The sequence below is a fragment of the Mustela putorius genome, unplaced genomic scaffold, assembly GCF_011764305.1.
Source record: "Mustela putorius furo isolate JIRA1106 unplaced genomic scaffold, ASM1176430v1.1 tig00000281_pilon_pilon_pilon, whole genome shotgun sequence".
Classification (NCBI taxonomy): Eukaryota; Metazoa; Chordata; class Mammalia; order Carnivora; family Mustelidae; genus Mustela; species Mustela putorius.
The window spans coordinates 32325427-32347849 of NW_025421343.1; the positions used below are offsets into that span (position 1 = coordinate 32325427).

Below are 22423 nucleotides of genomic sequence, written 5' to 3' on the forward strand. Positions count from 1 at the left end.
GCAATGTCCAGTATAGGTAAATCTGCAGAGAGAATGTACATTTGCGGTTGCCTAGGACTTTGGGTAGACTGACTAATGGGTACAGGGGTGAAGACAGGATGAAAATATCCTAAAGTTAGACTGTGGTGGTGGTTGCACAATTCTGTGTCTATACTAAAACCACTGAATTGTAGACTTTAATTGGGTGAATGGTAAGGTATGTAAATTACATCCCAATAAAGCCATTTTTGTTTTGTTTTTCTGCTTTTAAAAGTAAAGGTGTGTGTGCTTCTTTCCATCAGATGGACTGGTGCAAAAGCAGCTCTCTTGTTGCCTGAGGCTAAATGCTGGCATCAGCAGAATAACAGCACGGGAGTCTCAAGTTTCATGAAGCTGATCTCCCAGTCCTGAACTGCTTCCCTATGAACTTTTGCATGGAAATAAAGTTTTGTTTTGTAAGTCACTATTACTTTAGATTTTTCTGTACAGCTAAATATAATCCTAAAGTATATACTACCCAGTTTAAATCATCCATTTTCAATGCCTCAATTCTTTTTTCTAATTAGAGGTATAACTGACATGTAACCGTATACTAGTTTCAGGGGTACAGAGTAATGATTATTTGTATATATACTGCACATATGCCTCAATTCTTTAACCTACAAAATGGGTACCTTCCGTTTTCTTGATTGTGGAAGGATACTCAGATAATACATGTGTTAAATATTTAATTCCTTGGAAACTCAAGCTGCAGTTTCTTTGGATAATCTACTTTTACATACATCATTTGATACATTTTTAGGTCTGGAAGCACTTCATTCCCAATATCTGTACTTTGTTGCATATACTACCATAATTTTAATTTTGAAAGAAAAAAAGCAAAAGAAGAAACCCTGCATTTTTTGGCTTCTGCACAAAAAATGTAATTTAAAGGCATCTGTCCCTAATAGCTATTATTCTAGTTAAAGTGATTGCATGTTCTGAATGTAATTTTTAGTTACAGACAAGTATGTTAGACTTCAATATACAAAACAGCACTGCAATAACCAAGAAGCCTTTTAATTAATATAAAAACTGACTCACTTAAAAATACCTGAAAGGATGCACACCAAAATGTTATTAGTGGTTATATTATTTGAAAGGTGAAATAGGTGATTTAAAGATCACTTCAGCATTTTACAATTTTCTTCAAAGAATATGAATTATCTGTGAAAAAAATATTTAAAGCTAATGACAAAGAGCCAGATATTAGTTTACTGAAAAAGCCACTTCTATCTCAAGATTAGCGTGATGAGCAATTTCTTAATTAAATGGTTTGTACTTAGAGAAAGAACAAAGAAGTAAACCCTACCAAGGAGTCTTCATCCTAATTCAACTCAGGACACAAATGGTTTTTTAAAAAACGCACCTATTTAAAATACCACATTTTAACCTTTCTGAGGATTAAATGAAAGTAACACCGATTAAAGTACCTGGTAAACAGAAGGCACCTAATAAATGTTGATTCTCAAACTGAATGACTTTGCCAGTGCCAAATAAAAGTAACAAATACACCCAGATGCAACTACTGTGTAAGAAACAACTGTAGATTATTTCACAGATCCTTTTAATGAATTATTATTTCATTCTTAAGACATTCTTTAACTGTTAGCCAAAGATTGCTTTCAAAATAAGGCACTGAAACAGATGCATAATACCGTATTTTCAACACAATGAAACATAAGGAAAAGTGTTCTGAATGAAAAAAAGTCTATAAAATAAAATAAAAACAGTTTTACAGCCAGCATAATGCATACTAATTTAACTATTAAATCAGAATCTGTAAAACCAGAAATGTACTTCTTGTATCAGCCTAAACAATGATTTTCAAGAGACTGATGAGTTTTGAAACAACTACGTAGGTCAAACTGTATTCCACACCTAAAATGTTTTGTTTTCAAGTTTGCCTTCCCTCACCAAATTCAATTTATATCTTCTAACATCAGTACGTTTTACATAATCCACACACTGAATTAACAGCCTTTCAGTTTTCTATTTTTAAGGTAGAAAGCTTTAGCGAATGATTCTCATTTTGAAAACCTCTGAGAGTATTATTCACATTAACGAAGGTGTTCACAGTTACAGAAATGAAGTATTGCTGATGATGGGTCTTTCTCCATAGGAATTTCTCACTGGGGTATATTTTACATGTACACACAAGAAAACCTCCAATGTATATTCTGGATAGATAATTAAAAATTGGAAAATCCACAAAGGAGGTTTTTTTAATAGGTACGAGAAAGTATTTCCAATGAGAAGCCCTTTGACAGAAATATATGGAGAATCACATAGACTATGCAAATTAAAATATACAAAGCTTCATGACAGGCCTATAGGAAACCTTTTCTTACAGACTCTTGAAAAATATATTAACCATCATCATATTTTTATATCTGAAAGCGTTCACTGATGTTTACCATCCCCTCATTTTAAGAATACCGTTGTATTTCACTGGAGTGGCTCTACTACAGCCGTAAACATTGTGACAGTACTTTCTATTATCTATCTGTTCACTTCTGAAAGTAAATGACAAAAGGAAAAGGCTCTCCTTTGCCCTTCCTCTCTTCCTGATAAAAAGATTAAGCCTCTACCCTATGGAAGGCTGTGAGCTAGAAAAGGAAGCAGTCTTGTTAGGGACCCGAACACAAGACATCTAGTTGTGTGTATTTCCCTTTCGTTATTCATGAGCTTCTAATGAAAATCTCATTTAAATGTTCCAGCCTCAGAAGAGGCTGCCTGGAGAAGAGGAGTACAGGTTTATAACATGATTAAGAGTTAAAGGGCAACAGTCTAAGAACCAACCGTGGGAGAGAAAGGATTAAACCTAAAAGGTCCAGAAGTCCCATTTGAGTGGAGAGTCTTCTTCCACTGTTCCTGGTGAAACACGCAGGTTTATTTTCTTAGGGTGGAGGCACAGTGAAGGAATGGTTCTTCTACTACATACCTAAAAATCACTTGAGATCTTGCAAATGCAGAGATCTGGGACCCATCCCAGATACCGTGAATCAGAATGTGTGTGGCAGATGCTTGGAACAGATACTCTGAAGTGTTTCCCTAGTGATTCTTACACTAAGACTCGAGAATCACTGTAAACTGCTTTGTAAGAATGGTTCTTGCAGGAGGTCCCTAAGTCAAACTGTTTTCATAACCAAACTAAGACATTATTTGCCCCCACTTCTCTAGTGAATATACAGCAGCATTTACCAGAGGCCACACGATGTGCAACATCCAACAGAATGAAAGCTGAAGCAGATACAAGAGTCCATCTGTCTTCTCTAAGTCAGATGGTAAAGACAGTTGCAAAAAATGGAATACAATGCCACTTTACTCACTGAATTTTTTAGAAAATGCATTTTCAATAAAATGTGGTTTTATATTAACATGTGCTTATTATTTTTAATGAATAAATATTTTATAATTTATTTTCAGTATCATATATATAACCCACATAAACAAAAGGTCTCAGGACCAAAAAGTCTGAGAACTGCTCTTCCAGCAGATACCCAGTGCCCTGTGAACATTACTGCTGATAGGTATGGCTACTTAGTTCCTTGGCACATTCAATGTAAATTCTGCTTTAAATAAGATTCAATAGGGAATTTGCAAAAAAAACTTCTTAAACTTATCTTCAGGCAAGGGAATTCAATCTGACAGTGAAATATAGAAGTCTAACCAGTTTGAATTAAAAGACTAAGATACAAAACATGTTTTCCTTAGTGGCATCAGAATGTAATAAATAATCCTTTAATATATACCCAGGTTGGCTCTGATATATATGGAATTGAAAGCCATACTTTATCTGATGCAGTTAAAAAATATTAAATAGCAATGTGTCAACACAAGCATTAGATTCTAAGTGAGTGGTAGCAAATGAAAGGCTAACTCAAAAATGTTAGCTAAAAACAAATCCCTAATTTTCAAAAGAAAACAAAATAACGGCTGAACTAGGGTTCCTGCATAGAAAAGAAATTTTTAAAAATTACACTTCTTGAAAATGTCAAAATGTGAGTAGGCAGATTAATACTGACATTATACTAAGCTGCAGTTTTATTCTTAAAATACATTTTAGATACTGTGCCAAATGAGTATATTTCACCATTAGAAAGTAAAAATTGAGAACATTTTGAGGTTCAGGCATAGCTCTGGTGAAAGCAGTTCCTTCCAGCCTTCTGACTGTATCTCAGATGTAAAATCATTACACTGATGTTTTAACCTGCCATGTAAATTTCTTAATGTATTGTCATTTCAAAAATCTGAGACAGCTAACATCTGAACATACCGCTGCTGTTTGGGAATATCTGAATGAATGGTGCCGTGATTATATTTGCTAACTTATACACATTAAGATTCTATATGATATATAGTGATTTAATATACCTTATTGTTGAATAACTAACTGGTATTTGAAAATAAGTGTAGTTTTCTTTCTGAGCAGCTTTTTGGGAAAAGTGCACTGAATATAGTTTCCAGTCATGGTTCACTTTCCTAACTTGTACTTATTTAAAAATCTTCTCATCAGGAGGGAGTTAAATAGTGCTTGAACCAGAAGTCCAGTGAATCTCACTTCCTTTCCCTCATTTTGGTTTGGATGTTCATTTACAACCATCATTTCTCTGCAAACTTTCCACTCAGTGTATCAAAAATCAATGTTATGAAAGTTCTCTAAAAGGTTCAGCGGTTTTTTGGAGTCTCTGAATGATTACAGCATTCTGTAAATCTGCTTCTTCCAATGTGAGTGTTTCATCTAGCAATTTGAGGAAAGGAAGAGCTGTGGCCAGGGAAAAGGGAGGACTTCTTTGAGATCCTTGGTATTTTTCGATGAAGTCTTTGATGTGGCTTATCCTGTAAAACAGCACAAACTATTAATATAATTTTATGAAAACCTGAGTAAATTTAGTAAGGTAATAAGCTGAAGATATCTTTCTAGTTATGTTAATACACAGAATAGTCAAATTATGATAGAACTGATCATTTGGGCCATCTTTTTAAAGGCTGATCCTGGATAGTAAGGAATTACTATTAATTATCTTCAGTGTGACAAGTATTATGGTTACATTTTTATTTATACTTTGTTTTAAATTTAATATATATTATTAGTTTCAGAGGTAGAGTACAGTGACTCATCAGTCCTATATAATTTTATGGTTACATTTTTATAGAGTACATCCCTTTTAGAGTTATACATTAAAATATTTAATAGGAAACTATACGAAGTCTAAGATTTCCTTGAAAACAGTTCATTAGAACTGAATGAGGAATTACTATGTCTTCTCTTTTGTTTGGGTACATGTGTGTATCTGGAAGTTCCTATAATATAAAGTTTATTTATCTTTAACTGGTTCTGAATGGATCATATATGTACTACACTATAGTACTATTACACAGATACAGGCTATGTCTCTTAAATACCAGGTCATGCTGTGTTTCAAACACAATTAGTAAAATTCCTAACTCAGTGTAGGCAGAATTGCAGTTATTATAATCAACACTACAATAACTGCAATTTTGGAGGTCAGCTCAAAGTTATGTTCACCTAAATATGTATGTATGTATATATTTTTAAAGATTTTATTTATTTGATAGAGAGAGAGACAATGAGAGAACACAAGCAGCGGGAATGGAAGAGTGAGAAGCAGGCCTCCTGCTGTGAGCACGGAGCCTGATGCGAGCTTGATCCCATCAAGGACCATGACCTGAGCCAAAGGCAGGCGCTTAAACACTATGCCACCCAGGCACCCCTATGTGTATGTATTTAGAGAGAACGCATACAGAGTTCATTACAACTAAGATGCCAGTGATTTTAAAACACATCACTTTATGTTTTGCTAAAAAAAATCCAGATTATGACAAAATACTTTAACATGTAGAATTTTTATATTTATTGAAAGCACAATTTCATGTAAACATTTCTCAAATCAAGCATGTGCTTCTATTAGAATAAAATGGTTAAGCCATTCTTTTAATACTTGAACATTGTTCAGACTCAGATCCTTTCAATCACTTTTGATTCGGTCATAATGTGGTACACATTCTTCTCTCTTTTTTTTTTTTTTTTTTTAAAGATTTTATTTGAGGGGCGCTTGGGTGGCTCAGTGGGTTAAGTGTCTGCCTTTGGCTCAGGTCATGATCTCAGGGTCCTGGGATCAAGCCCCACACTGGGCTGTCTGCTCAGCAGGGAGCCTGCCTCCCCTACCTCCCCTGCCTGCCTCTCTGCCTACTTGTGATCTCTGTCAAATAAATAAATAAAATCTTTAAAAAAAGATTTTATTTATTTGTAAGAGAGAGAGAGAAAGCATGAGCAGGGTGAGAGGGAGAAGCGGGTTTCTCACTGAGCAGGGAGCCCAATTCAGGGCTTGATCCCAGGTCCCTGGGATCGTGACCAGAGCTGAAGGCAGAGGCTTAACCGGCAGCCACCGGGCGCCCCTGGTACGTATTTTTCCACATTATACCAGCCCTCTGTATTAACAGGTGTGTTGGTGATAAAGAATTTCTTTAAAAAAGAAACTGTCTCTGAGATGATTTTTGTTTAGCTGAGACTTGTTCTGCATGCTTTGAGGCAGATGCCAAGAAAAAGGTAATTATGTAATGACTGTCATGTGGTCAACCATGGATTTTAGGATAAACTCTCATTTCAGAGAGGCTAAAATGGGAAAAAATGTTTAACTCAGAATTAATGAACTATGCTATTATCATGGAAAACAGAATCCTAATCAATTCACTAAAGTTCATTAACTGTCTATTAAAGCTGTGTGAGTTGCCAAAAAAGTCTAGGACACAGTCTCATGTATTTGGGTACCAAGAGTTGGGATAACGAAAGGCTAAAGCTAACAGCAAATGTTATAAATATGAAAAGAAAACAGCAGGGCATTTGGGTGGCTCAGTTGGTTAAGCAACTGCCTTTGGCTCAGGTCATGATCCTGGGGTCCCAGAATCAAGCCCTACATCCGGCTCTCTGCTCCACGGGGAGTCTGCTTCTCCCTCTGACTTCTCTCTCATGCTCTCTCTCTCTCAAATAAATAAATAAATCTTTTTTTTTTTTAAGTAAAAATTTTTAGACATACACTATGATCTCTGTGTTGTCATTAAGAGAATAAAAAAATGCAAATCTAAAAAGCTGTAAGAGGATAAAAATAGTAAGTACACATTACGCTCAAAAGGAGGCAAGAAAGGACAAAAAAAGAGTAAGACGGGGTGCTGGGTGGCACAGTCAGTTAAGTGTTCAACTCTTGGTGTCTCCAGTGGGGCTCAGCAATCAGCATGGAGTCTGCTTAGAACAGTCTCTCTTTCTCTCTCTCTCCCTCTGCCCATTTTCTCACCCATACAGATAAACAAATCTATGAAAAAAAAAAAAAAAAAAAAAAAAAAGAATAGGGGTGCCTGGGTGGTGCAGTCATTTGGGGACCCAACTCTTGGTTTCAACTAGGGTCATGATCTCAGAGTCGTGAGACTGAGCCCCGTGTGGGGCTCCACGATCAGCATGGAGTCGGCTTGGGATTATCTTTCCCCCTCCTTCTGCCCCTCCCACTCATGCTCATTCTAAAATAAAATAAATAAACCTTAAAAAAAAAAAAGAAAGAAAGAAAGAAAGAAAAGAGCACCTAGGTGGCTCAGTAGGTTAAGCATCTGTCTTGGGCTCAGGTTATGATCCCAGGGTCCTGGGATTGAGCCCCGCACTGGGCTCCCTGCTCAGCGGAGAGTCTACTTCTCCCTGCCTCTCTGCCTCTGCCTGCCTCTCTTCCTGCTTGTGCACACAAGCCTGTTCTGTCAAATAAATCTTAAAAAAAATAAGAAGACATGGGGTAAAGAGAAAACAAAGAGCAAGATAGTAGCCTTAAACTCAATTAGTTCAGGATATTATATATCAATGTCAAAAGTGGATTAAACATTCCAATTTACAAAGGGTGGTATTGGGGGATTGGGGGGGGGGCAGAGGGGTACCTGGCTGAAAAAAAAAAGCTTAAAAAGTTTTTTTAAAAAATAAAAAACAAAGCCTGGGCCACCTCTGCTGTGGACTACGGCGAGATGGTGACCATCGCCGGGCTTGGGGAGGCTATGCAGGGAAGCAAACCCAGTTAGCCAGAGCCGCCCCTGCCCTAGCAGCAGCATCAGGAAGAAGCTATGGGAGCTGAGCCCAGAGAAGCAGCAGCACCCTTATGGATGGTGGGTACCTGAGCCCAGACTCGCCCACCTACGTCTTGCACCCAACAGAGCAGAATGATGGCCTCAATCCAGTGATCCAGATCATTTACAGTGGAAAATTTAGACTGGATTATTTCTGGGCTGTCCTGCAGTGTGATGAAAGAAGTGAATGAGCATTTTTTTTTTTTTTTTTTTAAAGAGATTTACTTACTCACTTGAGAGGGAGAGTGTGAATGGGTCCCTGCGGACAGGAGCGGGCCGGGGGAGAGGAGAGAATCTCCAGCAGACTGCTCACTGGGCGCAGAGCCCGATGCGGGGCTCGACCCCACCACCCAAGATCACGACCTGAGTCACAGTCAACAGCTGGATGCTTAGGGGTGCCTGGGTGGCTCAATGGGTTAAGCCTCTGCCTTCGGCTCAGGTTGTGAACCCGGGGTCCTGGGATCGAGCCCCGCATCGGGCTCTCTGCTCAGCAGGGAGCCTGCTTCCTCTGCTCTCTCTCTGCCTGCCTCTCTGCCTACTTGTAATCTTTTGTCTGTCAAATAAATAAATAAAATCTTAAAAGAAAACAAAAAGAGTTGGATGCTTAACTGATGAAGCCATGCAGACGCCCTAGACGTGAACAAGCTTTTAAACTAACAGGAGAAGCTACTAAGTCAAAAGCAGCCAATTATGCAATGGGACTTTTTTAGAAAGTTCTCTTACAGTCACCTCAAAATGACTGACAAGAGGAAAGGAACTAACCCACTCTAATATTTGAGAAACAGGCCAAAAACTATGAAATTTAGCACCACAGGTATTAGTGGAATGAGGGCCCTGAGTTTATTGCCCATACTCTTGATTAGGATGCAAAGAATTACCAACTGCTGGGAACATCAACAATGGGTTATTCAGGAATTTAAGCTTTGGGATAATGAGCTGCAATATGTAGACCAATTTTTTTTTTTTAAGATTTTATGTATCTGACAGAGAGTGCCAGCACAAGTAGGGGGAGCAGCAGGCAGAGGGAGAGGGAGAAGCAGGCTCCCCGCCAATGCAGGGCTCAATCCTAGGACCCTGGGATCATGACCTGAGCCAAAGGCAGACACCTAACAAATGAGCCACCCAGACGCTCCAATGTAGACCAATTTTTTTTTGGGGGGTGTTAGAACAGCACTTTTTAAAAAAAATTTATTTTTTATTTTTTTATAAACATATAATGTATTTTTATCCCCAGGGGTACAGGTCTGTGAATTGCCAGGTTTACACACTTCACAGCACTCACCATAGCACATACCCTCCCCAATGTCCATAACCCCACCACCCTCTCCCCGACCCCCCTCCCCCTAGCAACCCTCAGTTTGTTTTGTGAGATTAAGAGTCACTTATGGTTGGGGCACCTGGGTGGCTCAGTGGGTTAAAGCCTCTGCCTTCCGCTCATGTCATGGTCCCAGGATCCTGGGATAGAGCCCCCGCATCGCATCGGTTTCTCTGCTCAGCAGGGAGCCTACTTCCCTTCCTTTCTCTCTGCCTGCCTCTCTGCCTACTGTGATCTCTGTCAAATAAATAAATAAAGCCTTTAAAAAAAAAAAAAAAAGAGTCACTTACGGTTTGCGTAGACCAATTTCTTAAAAGAAGGATTTGAGAATTAACTGTCTGGACCCAAAGATACTTCGTAATTTCTAACACTACTGGCTATACTGGAGAGAGAAGTCCTTTACCCTCTGGGAATGATCAAACTAGTACCACATAATGAAAGTGCATGCAACTATTTGGAAGGGATTTTACAGGACTATGGTCTTTCCAAATATCCCAATCTACTAAATCCATTCCTTGATTTGCAACCAAGTCACAGGTCCCCCTAATTGCCTTTCTTGTGGACATTTATGAAGACACTTTTTAAAATATTTTTTTAAAAAGATTTTATTTATTTATTTGACAGACAAAGATCACAAGTAGGCAGAGAGAGAGGAGGACGAAGGCTCCCTGCTGAGCAGAGAGCCCGATGCGGGACTCGATCCCAGGAGCCTGGGATCATGACCTGAGCCAAAGGCAGAGGCTTTAACCCACTGAGCCACCCAGGCGCCCCTAAAAGATTTTATTTTTAATTAATCTCTACACCCAATGTGGGGCTCGAACTCAACCCTTTGATCAAGAGTCATAAGCTCTCACTGAGCTTGTGAGCCAGCCAGCCACCCCAAGGAGGACACTCTTAATAAGCATTAGAGTTGTCTGAAATCCTGGCTTTAAAAAAAAAAAAAAAGACACTTTAAGAAAGGAGTATTGGAGATATACTGAAGATCCTTTCAAAGCAAACACAGCATAGAAAGTGACCCACTGACAAACATATAGCATAACACTATCTAGAAAAAGTTGATGGGGGACGCCTGGGTGGCTCAGTTGGTTGGACGACTGCCTTCAGCTCAGGTCTTGATCCTGGAGTCCGGGGATCAAGTCCCGCATCAGACGCCCGGCTCCACAGGGAGTCTGCTTCTCTCTCTGAACTTCTCCTCGCTCATGCTCTCTCTCCCTGTCTCTCTCAAATAAATAAATAAAATTAAAAAAAAAAAAAGTTGATGGAATACTTTAATTTTTGAAGAGACTCTATCTACTACAGGAATTTCAAACTAAAGTGATCACTCCCTTTGCCTGTGGTATAAAACATGCACTGCACTGCTTTTTAAGAACCAACTGTGAGGGTGCCTGGGGGGCTCAGTTGGTTAAGTAAACTGCCTTTGGCTCAGGGTCATGATCCTGGAGTTTCGGATCGAGTCCCGCATCTGGCTCTGAGCTCAGCGAGGAGCTGGCTTCTCCCTCACCCCTCCCCTCTCATGCCCTCTCTCTCAAATAAAAAAGTCTTTAAAAAAACAAAACAAAGGGGCACCTGGGTGGCTCCGTGGGTCAAAGTCTCTGCCTTTGGCTCACGTCATGATCCCAGGGTCTGGGATTGAGCCCCACACTGGGCTCTCTGCTAGGCAGGGAGCCTGCTTCCCTTCCTCTCTCTGCCTCCTTATGATCTGTCAAATAAATAAATAAAATCTTTTAAAAAAAAATCTCCCTGGGACGCCTGGGTGGCTCAGTTGGTTAAGCAGCTGCCTTCGGCTCAGGTGATGATCCCAGCGTCCTGGGATGGAGTCCCACATCGGGCTCCTTGCTCAGCAGGGAGCCTGCTTCTCCCTCTGCCTCTGCCTGCCATTCTGTCTGCCTGTGCTCGCTCTCTCCCCCCCCCTCTGATAAATAAATAAAATCTTTAAAAAAAAAATAATCTCCCTCGTCTTACAAAAAACAAAACAAAAAACCCAACTGTGATGCTTCTTGGGTGCTGCTATTCAGACTGGCAATTTGATTATTTTATTTCATTCATTTATTTTTTGAAGATTTTATTTATTTGACAGAGAGCGAGCACAGGCAGGCTGGGGGGCAGGCAGACGAAGAGGGAGAGAAGTAGGCTCTCCACTAAGCAGGGAGCCCAACTCAGGGCTCGATCCCAGGACCTTGGGAGCATGACCTGAGCCTAAGGGAGACGCTTTTCAGACTAAGCCACCCAGGCACCCCTAATTATGTATAAAGCAAAGTAATTTGGGGGGAGAAGAAATAGTCTTAAGAAGGAACTTCTGTATATTTACTCAATCCCTTAACATCAGCTCCTCCGTAAAGGGAATGTGGGCCAGGATCTGCAGCATTAATGAGTGCAAGTAACTTGTATGTATGGATATAATGTATGGATATAACTTGTATGTATGGATGGATATAATGTAACTTAAATTTTAGTTCAGGAAGCAAGGCATGCAACTGTTACTTCTGGGCTACTATGCCAAACTAACGAATCCCAAAAGAATGGTTTTATAACAAAATTACAGATGTATCCTAAAAACTTTTTAAATTTAAAATTAAAAAATAGGGCGCCTGGGTGGCTCAGTGGTTAAGCCTCTGCCTTCGGCTCAGGTCATGATCTCAGGGTCCTGGGATCGAGTCCCGCATCGGGCTCTCTGCTCAGCAGGGAGCCTGCTTCCCTCTCTCTCTCTGTCTGCCTCTCTGCCTACTTGTGATCTCTCTCTATGTCAGATAAATAAATAAAATCTTTAAAAAAAAATAAAATTAAATTAAATTAAAAAATAAAAACAAAGTCTGATTAATAATCACTTAATAAATACTGTTGGCCAGAGTTTTTCAAATGCTTTAGTTGTTCAAGAAAAGAAAAGTCTAGGTGACTATTTGTTACTAAAAATGGTGCAAGTATTCTTCTAGACAAAGAAAGTTGAGATTCAAATATTTTATTTCCCTGAAAATATAGAAATTTAGATTGGAATAACAAATTCCCTCTTCCATTTTCCACATGTTTAGTTTGCCTTCCTCCCATCTGAAAGAACTTGGGTCACAGAAGAACATCCTAAGGCACCATTTAAACATATGCTGCTTCTATTACGGGGGCACCTGAGTGGCTCAAGCAGTTAAGTGATGGACTGATTTCCGCTCAGGTCATGATCTCAGGGTTATGAGATTGAACTCCACGCTGGTGTGGAGTCTGCATATTTTTCTCTCTCTCCCCTGTGGCCTCTCCCCACCCTCTCTTATAAAGAAATTGTTAAAAAATTATGAACACATGCTTCTATTATTATGATCATCAGCTCTCTGATTCTTGCTGTGTAGGGTAGTTTGCTATTTAGAAATAATATAAGTGAAATGCCTTGAAGAGAGCCTAATATATAGAAAACATTCAATAGGTGGTAGCTAAAAACAAAACACAAAACAAGAATCAAAAAAGACTGTTAACCTAGTCATAAAAACTATACTTGAGTAACTATTGACAAGAAATACCTTTAAATATACAGAAACATAAATACATAGATATAATGAAATTAAAGAGAAAGATATGTACACCATGCAAGCATTAATCATAAAGAGGCTTATGTGACTACATTAGTATCAGGTAAACTATGACAAAAAATTATCAGGGATTAAAAGGGACATTTCTCAGTGTTAAAAAGGTCAATTAATCAGAAAAAAACTGCAATTTTACTTCTATACAGACCTAATTACAGAGCTTTAACATATGTAAATTTTAACAGAAAGAAAGGAGAAATAGACAAATCCACAATTATAGCTATAGATTTTAGGACAGCTCTACCGCTAACTGATAAAATATGCAGAAAAATAAAGAAGTAACTCAATTTTATTAAAAAGTAATAGTAATTAGGGGCGCCTGGGTGGCTCAGTGGGTTAAGCCTCTGCCTTAGGGTCAGGTCATGATCTCAGGGTCCTGGGACTGAGCCCCACATCGGGCTCTCTGCTCACCAGGGAGCCTGCTTCCTCCTCTGTCTCTGCCTGCCTCTGCCTACTTGTGATCTCTCTCTGTCAAATAAATAAATAAAATCTTTTAAAAAATAAACAAAAAGTAATTAAGAGAAAGTGGAGGGGTGCCTGGGTGGCTCAGTCCATTAAGCATGTGCCTTCAGCTCAGGTCATAATCCCAGGGTCCTGGGATCGTGCCCCATATCGGGCTCCCTGCTTGGTGGGTAGCCTGCTTCTCCCTCTCCCACTTGTGTTCTATTCCTGTGCTGTCTCTGTCTGTCAAAAAATAAATAAAATCTTACAAAAAAAAAAAAAAGAGAGAGAGAGAGAGAGAGAGAACATGGAGTTGGCAAAAGGTAAGTTAGATGGACACTCAAATAGAATGGGGAGCCCAGAACAGATCATCTGCTTTACAAAAAAGATGTTACAGCAGTTAGGTCAGGAAATTAGTCTTTTCTACAAAGTGTACAATAAACAGGACTTGGCCATGTGACTTGCTCTAGTCAATGGGATGTTAGGACAGTGATACAAGTAAATGTGCTTGTGCCTCTGCCCCTGTTATGACAAGTAGGGTGCTGATTCAAGGATGAGAGACACAGGAGTAAACCTAGACTCAGATCTGTAGCTTAAATTCGTGCTCCCTTAAATGATCTGCAAACATATGAATGAGCCCAGCTGAGATCAGTAAATCCACATCAACTGACACATAATACTCATTATTCCATGCCATGAGATTTTTCTGGCTGTTTACTGAGCAATGCTGACTGATACAGCCACATAAACAAATAGAAACCTAGAACACTACTAACAAAAATAGGATGGATAACTGATTTCATATAATGGAATACAGTATAGAAAGTAAATGAGGGACAGCAACACACATCAACATGGATGAGTCTCAAAAAAAAATTGTAGTATGATTCCATTCATGTCAATTTTAAATAAAAAGCAAAACAGCATTTCTTTCCCCTTACTGAACCTGATCCAAAAGCCACCAGGAGCGCAGAACATGGGAGCCAGAAATGATGACAGGAGTTGAGGTGGCCCGGAACAGGATCAGTCTAAGCAGGGTTCAGAAGGCATCTGTACAGGAAAGCTGCCCACCTGCCTGGTGTCAGAGCCTGAGAAGCAGGAGGAGGGTGTCAGTGCAGGGGGAGGTAAGGCAGGGGTGGTCAGAGTGTAAGCAAGGTTAGGGGTATGTCCTACAAAAGTTGTCCAGGACAGAGTGTCAGAAGCAAAGTAGGGTGAGGAATGTACCCAAACAGCGGGGTAGGAGAAGTGGCCTGGAGTGGGCCGGAAGGAGCAGCCACTGCGGCATGTCAGAACCAGGAAGGGGTGAAGAGACTAAGCAGGCATGGGGGAGAAGAGGGGTACTGAGTGTCAGAGCCAAGGAGCATGAAGAGGTCACGGACACGGGGTGTTGAAGTGGCCTGGGGGGATGTCAGAGATGCAGCAGGAAGAGAAAAGAACTGAAATGGGAACTCAGTCAGGATAAAGACCAAGCAGAGTGAAGAATTCTTCAAGTGGGGGAGGTGGCAACAGGGAAAAAAGAGACTGGTTACATAGAGGAGGATTAATCAATCAGTAAATATATTAAGAATAATCGAGGGGTGCCTGGGTTGCTCAGCTGGTTAACCAAGTCTGACTCGGTTTTGGCTCGGGTCGTGATTTCGGGGTCCTGGGACTGAGCCCAGCACTGGCTCCATGCTTGGTGGGGAGTCTGAGGATTTCTCTCCTTCTACCCCTCCCCTTACCACCACTAAAATAAATAAATCTATCTTTAAAAAAAAAAAAAAAAAATTGAAACCCGGCTATTCACTGTGGAAGAAATTAAGTTATACATATGGAAAGGAAAAAACTGGAATAAACTCAATGGTGGTATATTGAGTCTGGAGGTATCTATGTGAACTCATGCTTTCATTATGCAAAGACACAAAAAATACACATGTAAATGGGTACGTATGTATGTATATGTATGCGTGTATACACCTATAGCTCTCTCCATTCAGAAAGCCTGGGAGTGGTGCCATCAAGCAGTAAGCATACCTACTACCCAGATCCTGGCTTCTCGGCACCACTGTCCACTAAAAAGAACCAGGGTTTCTTGGAAAAAGTATGATGAACTATTATTTCAAATTGAGACATGACACCTGAAAGGTAATGTGTGATTCTGAATGGCCTTTGGGTAAAAAGGATGGTATCAGATTAAACGGCAAACTTTGAATAGGGCCCAAATACTAGCTCATAGAGGTGTATTAATGTTAAATTCTCAAATGGCCAAAATGTGGTTATATGTGATAAAGTCTCTGTGGGAAACACAAACACACAAAAGTATTTGGGGTGGGAATGCCTGGGTGGCTCAGTTGGTTAAGCGGCTGCCTTCGGCTCAGGTCATGATCCCAGCGTCCTGGGATCGAGTCCCACATCGGGCTCCTTCCTCATCAGGAAGCCTGCTTCTCCCTCTGCCTCTGCCTGCCATTCTGTATGCCTGTGCTCGCTCTCTCTAACAAAAGGAAAAAAAAAAAGTATTTTGGGTGATGGTCATCAGATTAGCAATTTACTCTTGAAGCCTATAGGAAAAAAATTCTTTATAGTATTTTTAAAACTTTTCTATTTATGATTTTATTTTTAAGATTTATTTATTTCAGACAGAGTGGGAGCAGGGGGTAGGGGGAAGAACAGAAGGGAAGAAAAAGGGGAAGGAGATGGGGTGCTTGGGTGGCTCAGGGGGTTAAGCCTCTGCCTTCAGCTCAGGTCATCTCAGGGTCCTGGAATTTGGGCCCATATCCAGCTTCTGCTCAGCAAGGAGCCTGCTTCTCCCCCTACTCCACCCACCCCACTGCTGCTCTGCTTACTTGTGATCTCTCTGTCAAATAAATAAATAAAATCTTAAAAAAAAAAAAAAAGAAGAAGGAGAAGGAGAAGGATGGGTGAAGAGTGTCAAGAGGACTCAGCACTGAATGCAGGGCCAACTAAGGGCTCGACCTCATGACCCAGAAACCATGACCAAGCAGAAACCAAGAGCCAGATACTTAACTGACTGAGCCACCCTAGAGCCCCAATTTATGATTTTTTTTTTTTAATTTAGTTCTTTGAAACAAAGAGAGAGAGAGCACAAGCTGGCAGTAGCAGGCAGAGGGAGAAGGAGAAGCAGGCTCCCCGCTGAGCAAGGATCCTGACATGGGGCTCGATCCTGCATATGTCTTTGGCTCAGGTCATGGTCCCAGAGTCCTGGGACCATGACCTGAGCCAAAGGTAGTTGCTTAACCAACTGAGCCACCCAGGTGCCCCTTTATGACTGTTTTAAAATTCAAACTAATTATTTGAAAATGAGCAAAACAATTCAGTATTTTTTTAAGATACATATGTACTTGATAAAACTATGAATAAAAGTAGAAAATGATTAACATAAATTCAGAATACAGTATGTCTTGCACAAAATGAAAAGATACGATCAGGGAAAAGGCACATAAGGTATACTAAAATATATTCTGAGCTAGTTATGTGTGTGTGTGTGTATTTTTTTAAAGAGAGTGTGTGCGGAGAGGCAAAGGGAAAGGTGGGGAGAGAAAGAATCTTTTTTTCTTTTTTAAGATTTTATTTATTTATTTGAGGGAAAAAGGAGAGAGAGAAAGAACACGAGCAGGGAGGGGGTAGATGCAGAGGGAAAAGCAGGCTTCCCGAGGCATGGGGAGCCTGAGGTGGGGCTCCATTCCAGGACCCTGCGATCATGACCTGAGCTACAGGCAGATGTTTAACTGACTGAGCCACCCAGGTTCCCCTAGATATGTAATTTTAGTATTTTTTAAAGATTTTTTTATCTGAGACAGAGAGCATGAGCAGGGAGAGCAGCAGAGGTAGGAGCAGACTCCATGCTAAGAAGGGAAGGCTGACACGGAGCTCAAATCCAGGACCGGGGATCATGACCTGAGCCGAAGACAGATGCTTAACTGACTGAGCCACCCAGGTACCCCAAGTGTTCAACTCTAGATTTCGGCTTGGGTCACAACTTCAGGGCTGTGAGACAGAATCATGTGCTGGGCTTCACACTCATGAGGGAGTCTGCTTAAGATTCTCTCTCTTCCTCTCCCTCTGTCCCTCCCCTCCTGAAATAAATAAGTCTTAAAAGAAAAAAAAAAAAAACTACATATCTAGTTATAAAGGAAGGCCAATCAATTGATAAAAATGATAATCCATAAAACAAACTGAAAGTACTTCATTAATGTCCAAAAACTTCTATTGTCATGACATATTGTTTAGAGAACTGGTAAGATCCTTGGTTAGTTCTTAAAAACTGCTAACTGAACTGAAAAGAAATTTAAACATGAAAAAATTCAGACAAATAATGAAATGAAAGACTCACCTGTGAGAAATGTTAAATTTCTGGACAATCCTTTTTCCATTGGCTAACCAGATCTGTACATTAGTGATGGGTTCCAGATTGTTTAGTTGAATGGATAAATTATTTTTATTCTCAACTTCGATACTCTTTGCCTTAGAAACAATTTTTGGGGTGGCACTAAGAAAAGCCAGACAACAAAGTCAAGTGCAAGTTGTTCATTAAGAAGAACTTAATCACTAAACAAATACTATAAAACTTTTACATTAAGTGTACCTTTTAGGAAGATATTACAGTCACAGCTGTTTCCTGAATAATAACATAAAGATACTAATATTACTTATGTCCTTCATATATGATGAACGTAGGATCCTAATGAAATTATACATATCCAAGTAATTTGTAAGACTGTAGGGTGCTATGTAAATATATTATAATTATTTTAATAGTGCCTTACAGAATAGACAATTTAATAGGGTTGAAAGATTTATAGACTTTACCTTTATCTACTACTCCCCAGGTTAAAATTTCTATAAGAAATGATAAGTTCTTAAAACAAAAATAAACAAAACAAGTAAAACAAAACAAAAACAAAGTGGAGGAGTGGGCTGGGCTGGCTCAGTCAGAAGAGCTTGGGACTGGGACTCTTGATCCAAAGATCATGAGTTTGAGCCCCATGTTAGGTGTTAAGAATATTTAAATAAATGAATAAATAAAAACACTAACAAAATTCTAAGTTCTTTATAGAAATTAGTCCTTGGATTATAAAGGGGGAAACAAATGAAGCAAAGTACTTCCTGGTCATTCTGTAAGTCACATGTGAATATTTTTGTATGTGTGGATGAATATACAGGTAACTTTATCAATCTTGATAAACTATAAGAATTCATCAAAATAATCACACACCTAACCTCTTTGTATACTGTCATAAAGTATATTTAGATATGATGAAGACTACAAAATTTAACAATTAAAGGCTTTGATAGGGGTACTAATTTTATCATGCATTTTTTCATTTTTATTACCACAAAATTCAGATACGTAACATAGAACATAAATGCTAAAGGCACTAATAACTATAAAATGTAACTCTATAATCTGAAGCTAGCATATGTACTCTGTAACATTAATGGCTATGCTTAAGTTGGTGGGTGCAAAGGAGAAAAATATTTACCCATCAATTCTGTCTAAAGTCCTCAGTAATACAGGTCCTTTAATTTGGTAAAATCAAAAAAGCCTTCATGATGTTTTTAGTGTACTGCCAGCGTATGTTAATTTACACTAAGATAAACAGGAGTCCTCATGAAAGTTAACATGAAAAATCTCATTTCCAATGCGAGAAACGATAAGCTCTACAGAGCCGGTCTGTATCATAAAACAACGATAAACTGAACATTAGTCACGCCCGTGTGTGGAAAACACACTATGAGCCTACTCACCTTCCTAGTCTGTGACCCTGTCCTGAGAAGGGCTGGAATACAGGCTTCGTTGACATACATACTTCATTTTTTTTGTCTTCAACTTTAACATCCACCTCCTCTTTATCAAAAATTCCCTGTAATTCCAAAGGTAACTCCCTTGGAAGGTAAAGAAACAAAGTGATAAAGCTCCCAATGTTTTTTCTTTCTCCAAAAAACTTACTCTCAGAATGCAAACAGAATTGAAAAATATATAGAAATAAGAGACATATAATCTTTACAATAAAAAAACTAAATGTAACATTTATTAATAACTAAATGTTATTATTTCAGTTGAGAGAGAGACAGAGATAGTGAGGGAGCACATGAGCAGGGAGGAAACAGGCTCCCTGCTCGGGGCTGAACCAAATGAACCGTCCAGGTGCCCCTAAATGTAGCTTATTTTTTAAGACTTTATTTTCAAGTAACCTTAATACCCAAATGGGGCTCAAACACACATCCCTGAGATCAAGAGTTGCAGGCTCAAGTCATGATCCCAGGGTCCTGGGACCAAGCTGTGCTGGGCAGCCTGCTCAACAGGGAGCCTGCTTGGACGTTCTCTCCCTCTGCCCTCCCCCAGCTTGAAGGAGCACACGCTCTCTCTCTCAAATAAGTAGGTTTTTATTTATTATTATTATTATTTTAAGATTTTATTTATTTATTGAGAGAATGGGAGAAGGAGAGAGAAAGCACGAGAGGGAGGAGTATCAGAGGGAGAAGCAAACTCAGGGACCCCCACCCCATGCGGGATTACATCCTGAGACTCTGGGATGAGCCGACTGAGCCACCCAGGTACCCCTATTTTTTATTATTTTAAAAAGATTTTGGGGCGCCTGGGTGGCTCAGTGGGTTAAGCCGCTGCCTTCGGCTCAGGTCATGATCTCAGGGTCCTGGGATCGAGCCCCATATCGGGCTCTCTGCTCAGCAGGGAGCCTGCTTCTCTCTCTCTCTGCCTGCCTCTCTGTCTACTTGTGATCTCTCTGTCAAATAAATAAATAAATCTTTAAAAAAAATAAATAAATAAAATAAAAAAAGATAAATAAAAAGATTTTATTTACTTGACAGAGAGAGCAGGAGAACACAAGCAGGGGGAGCAGTAGAAGGAAAGGGAGAAGCTGGCTCTCCACCAAGTCCTGGGATCGAGCTCCTGATGTGGGGCTCGATCCCAGGACCCTGGGATCATAACCTAAGCCAAAGGCAAAAGCTTAACCATCTGAGACACCCAGGTGCCTTCAGATTTTCTAAAGATCTAAATAGATCTTTAAAAAATAATAATAGGTGTACCCAGATGATTCACTCGGTTAAGCACCGGACTCAATTTTGGCTCAGCTTATCATCTCAGGGTTGTGGGATTGATTCTGCATTGAGCCCCACATGGGGCTCTGCATGGGGCTCCACACTTAGCAGGGAGTCTGCTTCTCTCCTCCTTCTGCTGCCCCCCTCTCGGTGCACACATGACCTCTCTCTAAAAATAAATAAGTCTTAAAAAAAAAAAATAGGGATGCCAGAGTGGTTTAGTCCATTAAGCGTCTGCCTCTGACTCAGGTCATGATACCAGGGTCCTAGGACTGAGCCCTGCATCAGGCCAGCCTGCCAGGCACCCCCAACACGGAACTCTTGTTCATCTTGTGGTCATGAGTTCAAGCCCCATGATGGGCCTACAGCGTACTTAAAAACAAAACAAAACAAAACCCAGCAAAACTGGTGTTACAACTCCTAGATTTTTCTCTATACATACATTAAAACTCCATGTAATTATTTTATTTCTCCACAAATGGTACTGATCTATATATACTATTCAGTATTCTGTGAACTGTTTTATTTTTAATTTTTTAAAAAAGATTTATTTACTTGACAGAGAAAGGCACAGTGAGAGAGGGAACACAAGCAGGGGGAGTGGGAGAAGGAGAAGCAGGCTTCCTGCTGAGCAGGGAGCCCAATGTGGGGCTCGAACCCAAGATCTGGGATCATGACCTGACCCTAAGGCAGATGTTTAACAACTGAGCCACCCAGGTACCCCTGCAAACTATTTTTTAAAAACAATATACCACAGAAATCTTCCCATGTTAATATACAAATGTCATTCATTTTACCAAATGCATGCTATTCTGTTATTAAGTAGATAAAATGGTATAAATATATAAAAGGTCCCTTTTTTCTTACTGGTTTTTAAAAATTATGTATATATTCCATCTGCATTTCATATATGTAACAAGTATCCCCAGTCCAGCACTTGTCTTCTGACTGTATGTAAGTGTCTTTGGTATACAGAAGTCTTTAATAGTTACATAATGAAATTTATCCATATTTTTATATTGCTTCTGGGATTCATGCCAACTAGTTATATTCAATAACATGGATTCTTCCAAATGAAACATGCCTAAAATAATCCTTCTATTTACAAAGACTACTTACCCTTTTTTGATGGAGTTCAGAAACTGCTGACTTGCACCATCAGAGTAACTTCTGAAATCATCATTGACTGTGAATCCATTTTTCCATAATTTTATACTTATATCCACCTGCAAAGCAATTAAGAAACAAAATGCATTATTAATAAAATATACTAGATTAAAAGTCTGAAAATGTTTTCTATTGTATATATTTTATATATCATTCCTTTGTAAAAAACTGAGATATAACTGACATATAACATTAGTTTTAGCCATATAACATAATGATTTCATATATGCATACACTGAAGATGATTTAGTCAACATCCATTACCCAGCATAACTACAATTTTTTCTCCAGTTTTACTGAGAAACACACATATCACTATGTAAGTTTAATGCATACAGCATTATGGTTTGATTTATATATATTGTGAAATGATTACCACAATAGGTTCAGTTCATATCCATCATCTTATACAGACACAATGAAAAGAAAAGAAAAAAGAATTTTCTCCTTGTGATGAGAACTTCAAGGACTTACTCTCTTAACTGTCCTATGGTATCACAGAGCACTGTTAACTATAGTCATCACATTATGCATTGTATCCCCAGTACTTACTTATCTTAAAACTGGAAGGTTATGCCTTCTGACCACCTTCTGCCAATCCCCCTAAACCCTCTTCAAAATTTAATGTATAATTCTTAACAGCGAACATCACGTATAAAATATACAAAAATAATGTATATGGGCTCCCTTGCTGGCTCAGTCAAGGGGCACGAAACTCTAGATCTCGGGGTTTTGA

At 39.3% G+C, this 22423-nt stretch overlaps 1 protein-coding gene across 4 annotated transcripts in view; it reads right to left on the minus strand.

Moving 5' to 3' along the window:
* Positions 1-1568: 1568 nt before the first annotated feature.
* UBXN2A (UBX domain protein 2A) overlaps positions 1569-22423 on the minus strand; it is a 53193-nt gene continuing 32338 nt past the window's right edge. For all 4 annotated transcript variants that reach the window (XM_004745892.3, XM_045079320.1, XM_004745894.3 and 1 more), the window contains exons 4-7: positions 21640-21746; positions 19207-19344; positions 17792-17947; positions 1569-4860 (exon numbers count right to left, since the gene is read on the minus strand). In XM_004745892.3, coding sequence (XP_004745949.1) covers positions 4668-4860; positions 17792-17947; positions 19207-19344; positions 21640-21746 — 594 coding nt within the window. In that variant the 3' untranslated portion in view covers positions 1569-4667. The remainder of the gene's footprint in view (positions 4861-17791; positions 17948-19206; positions 19345-21639; positions 21747-22423) is intronic.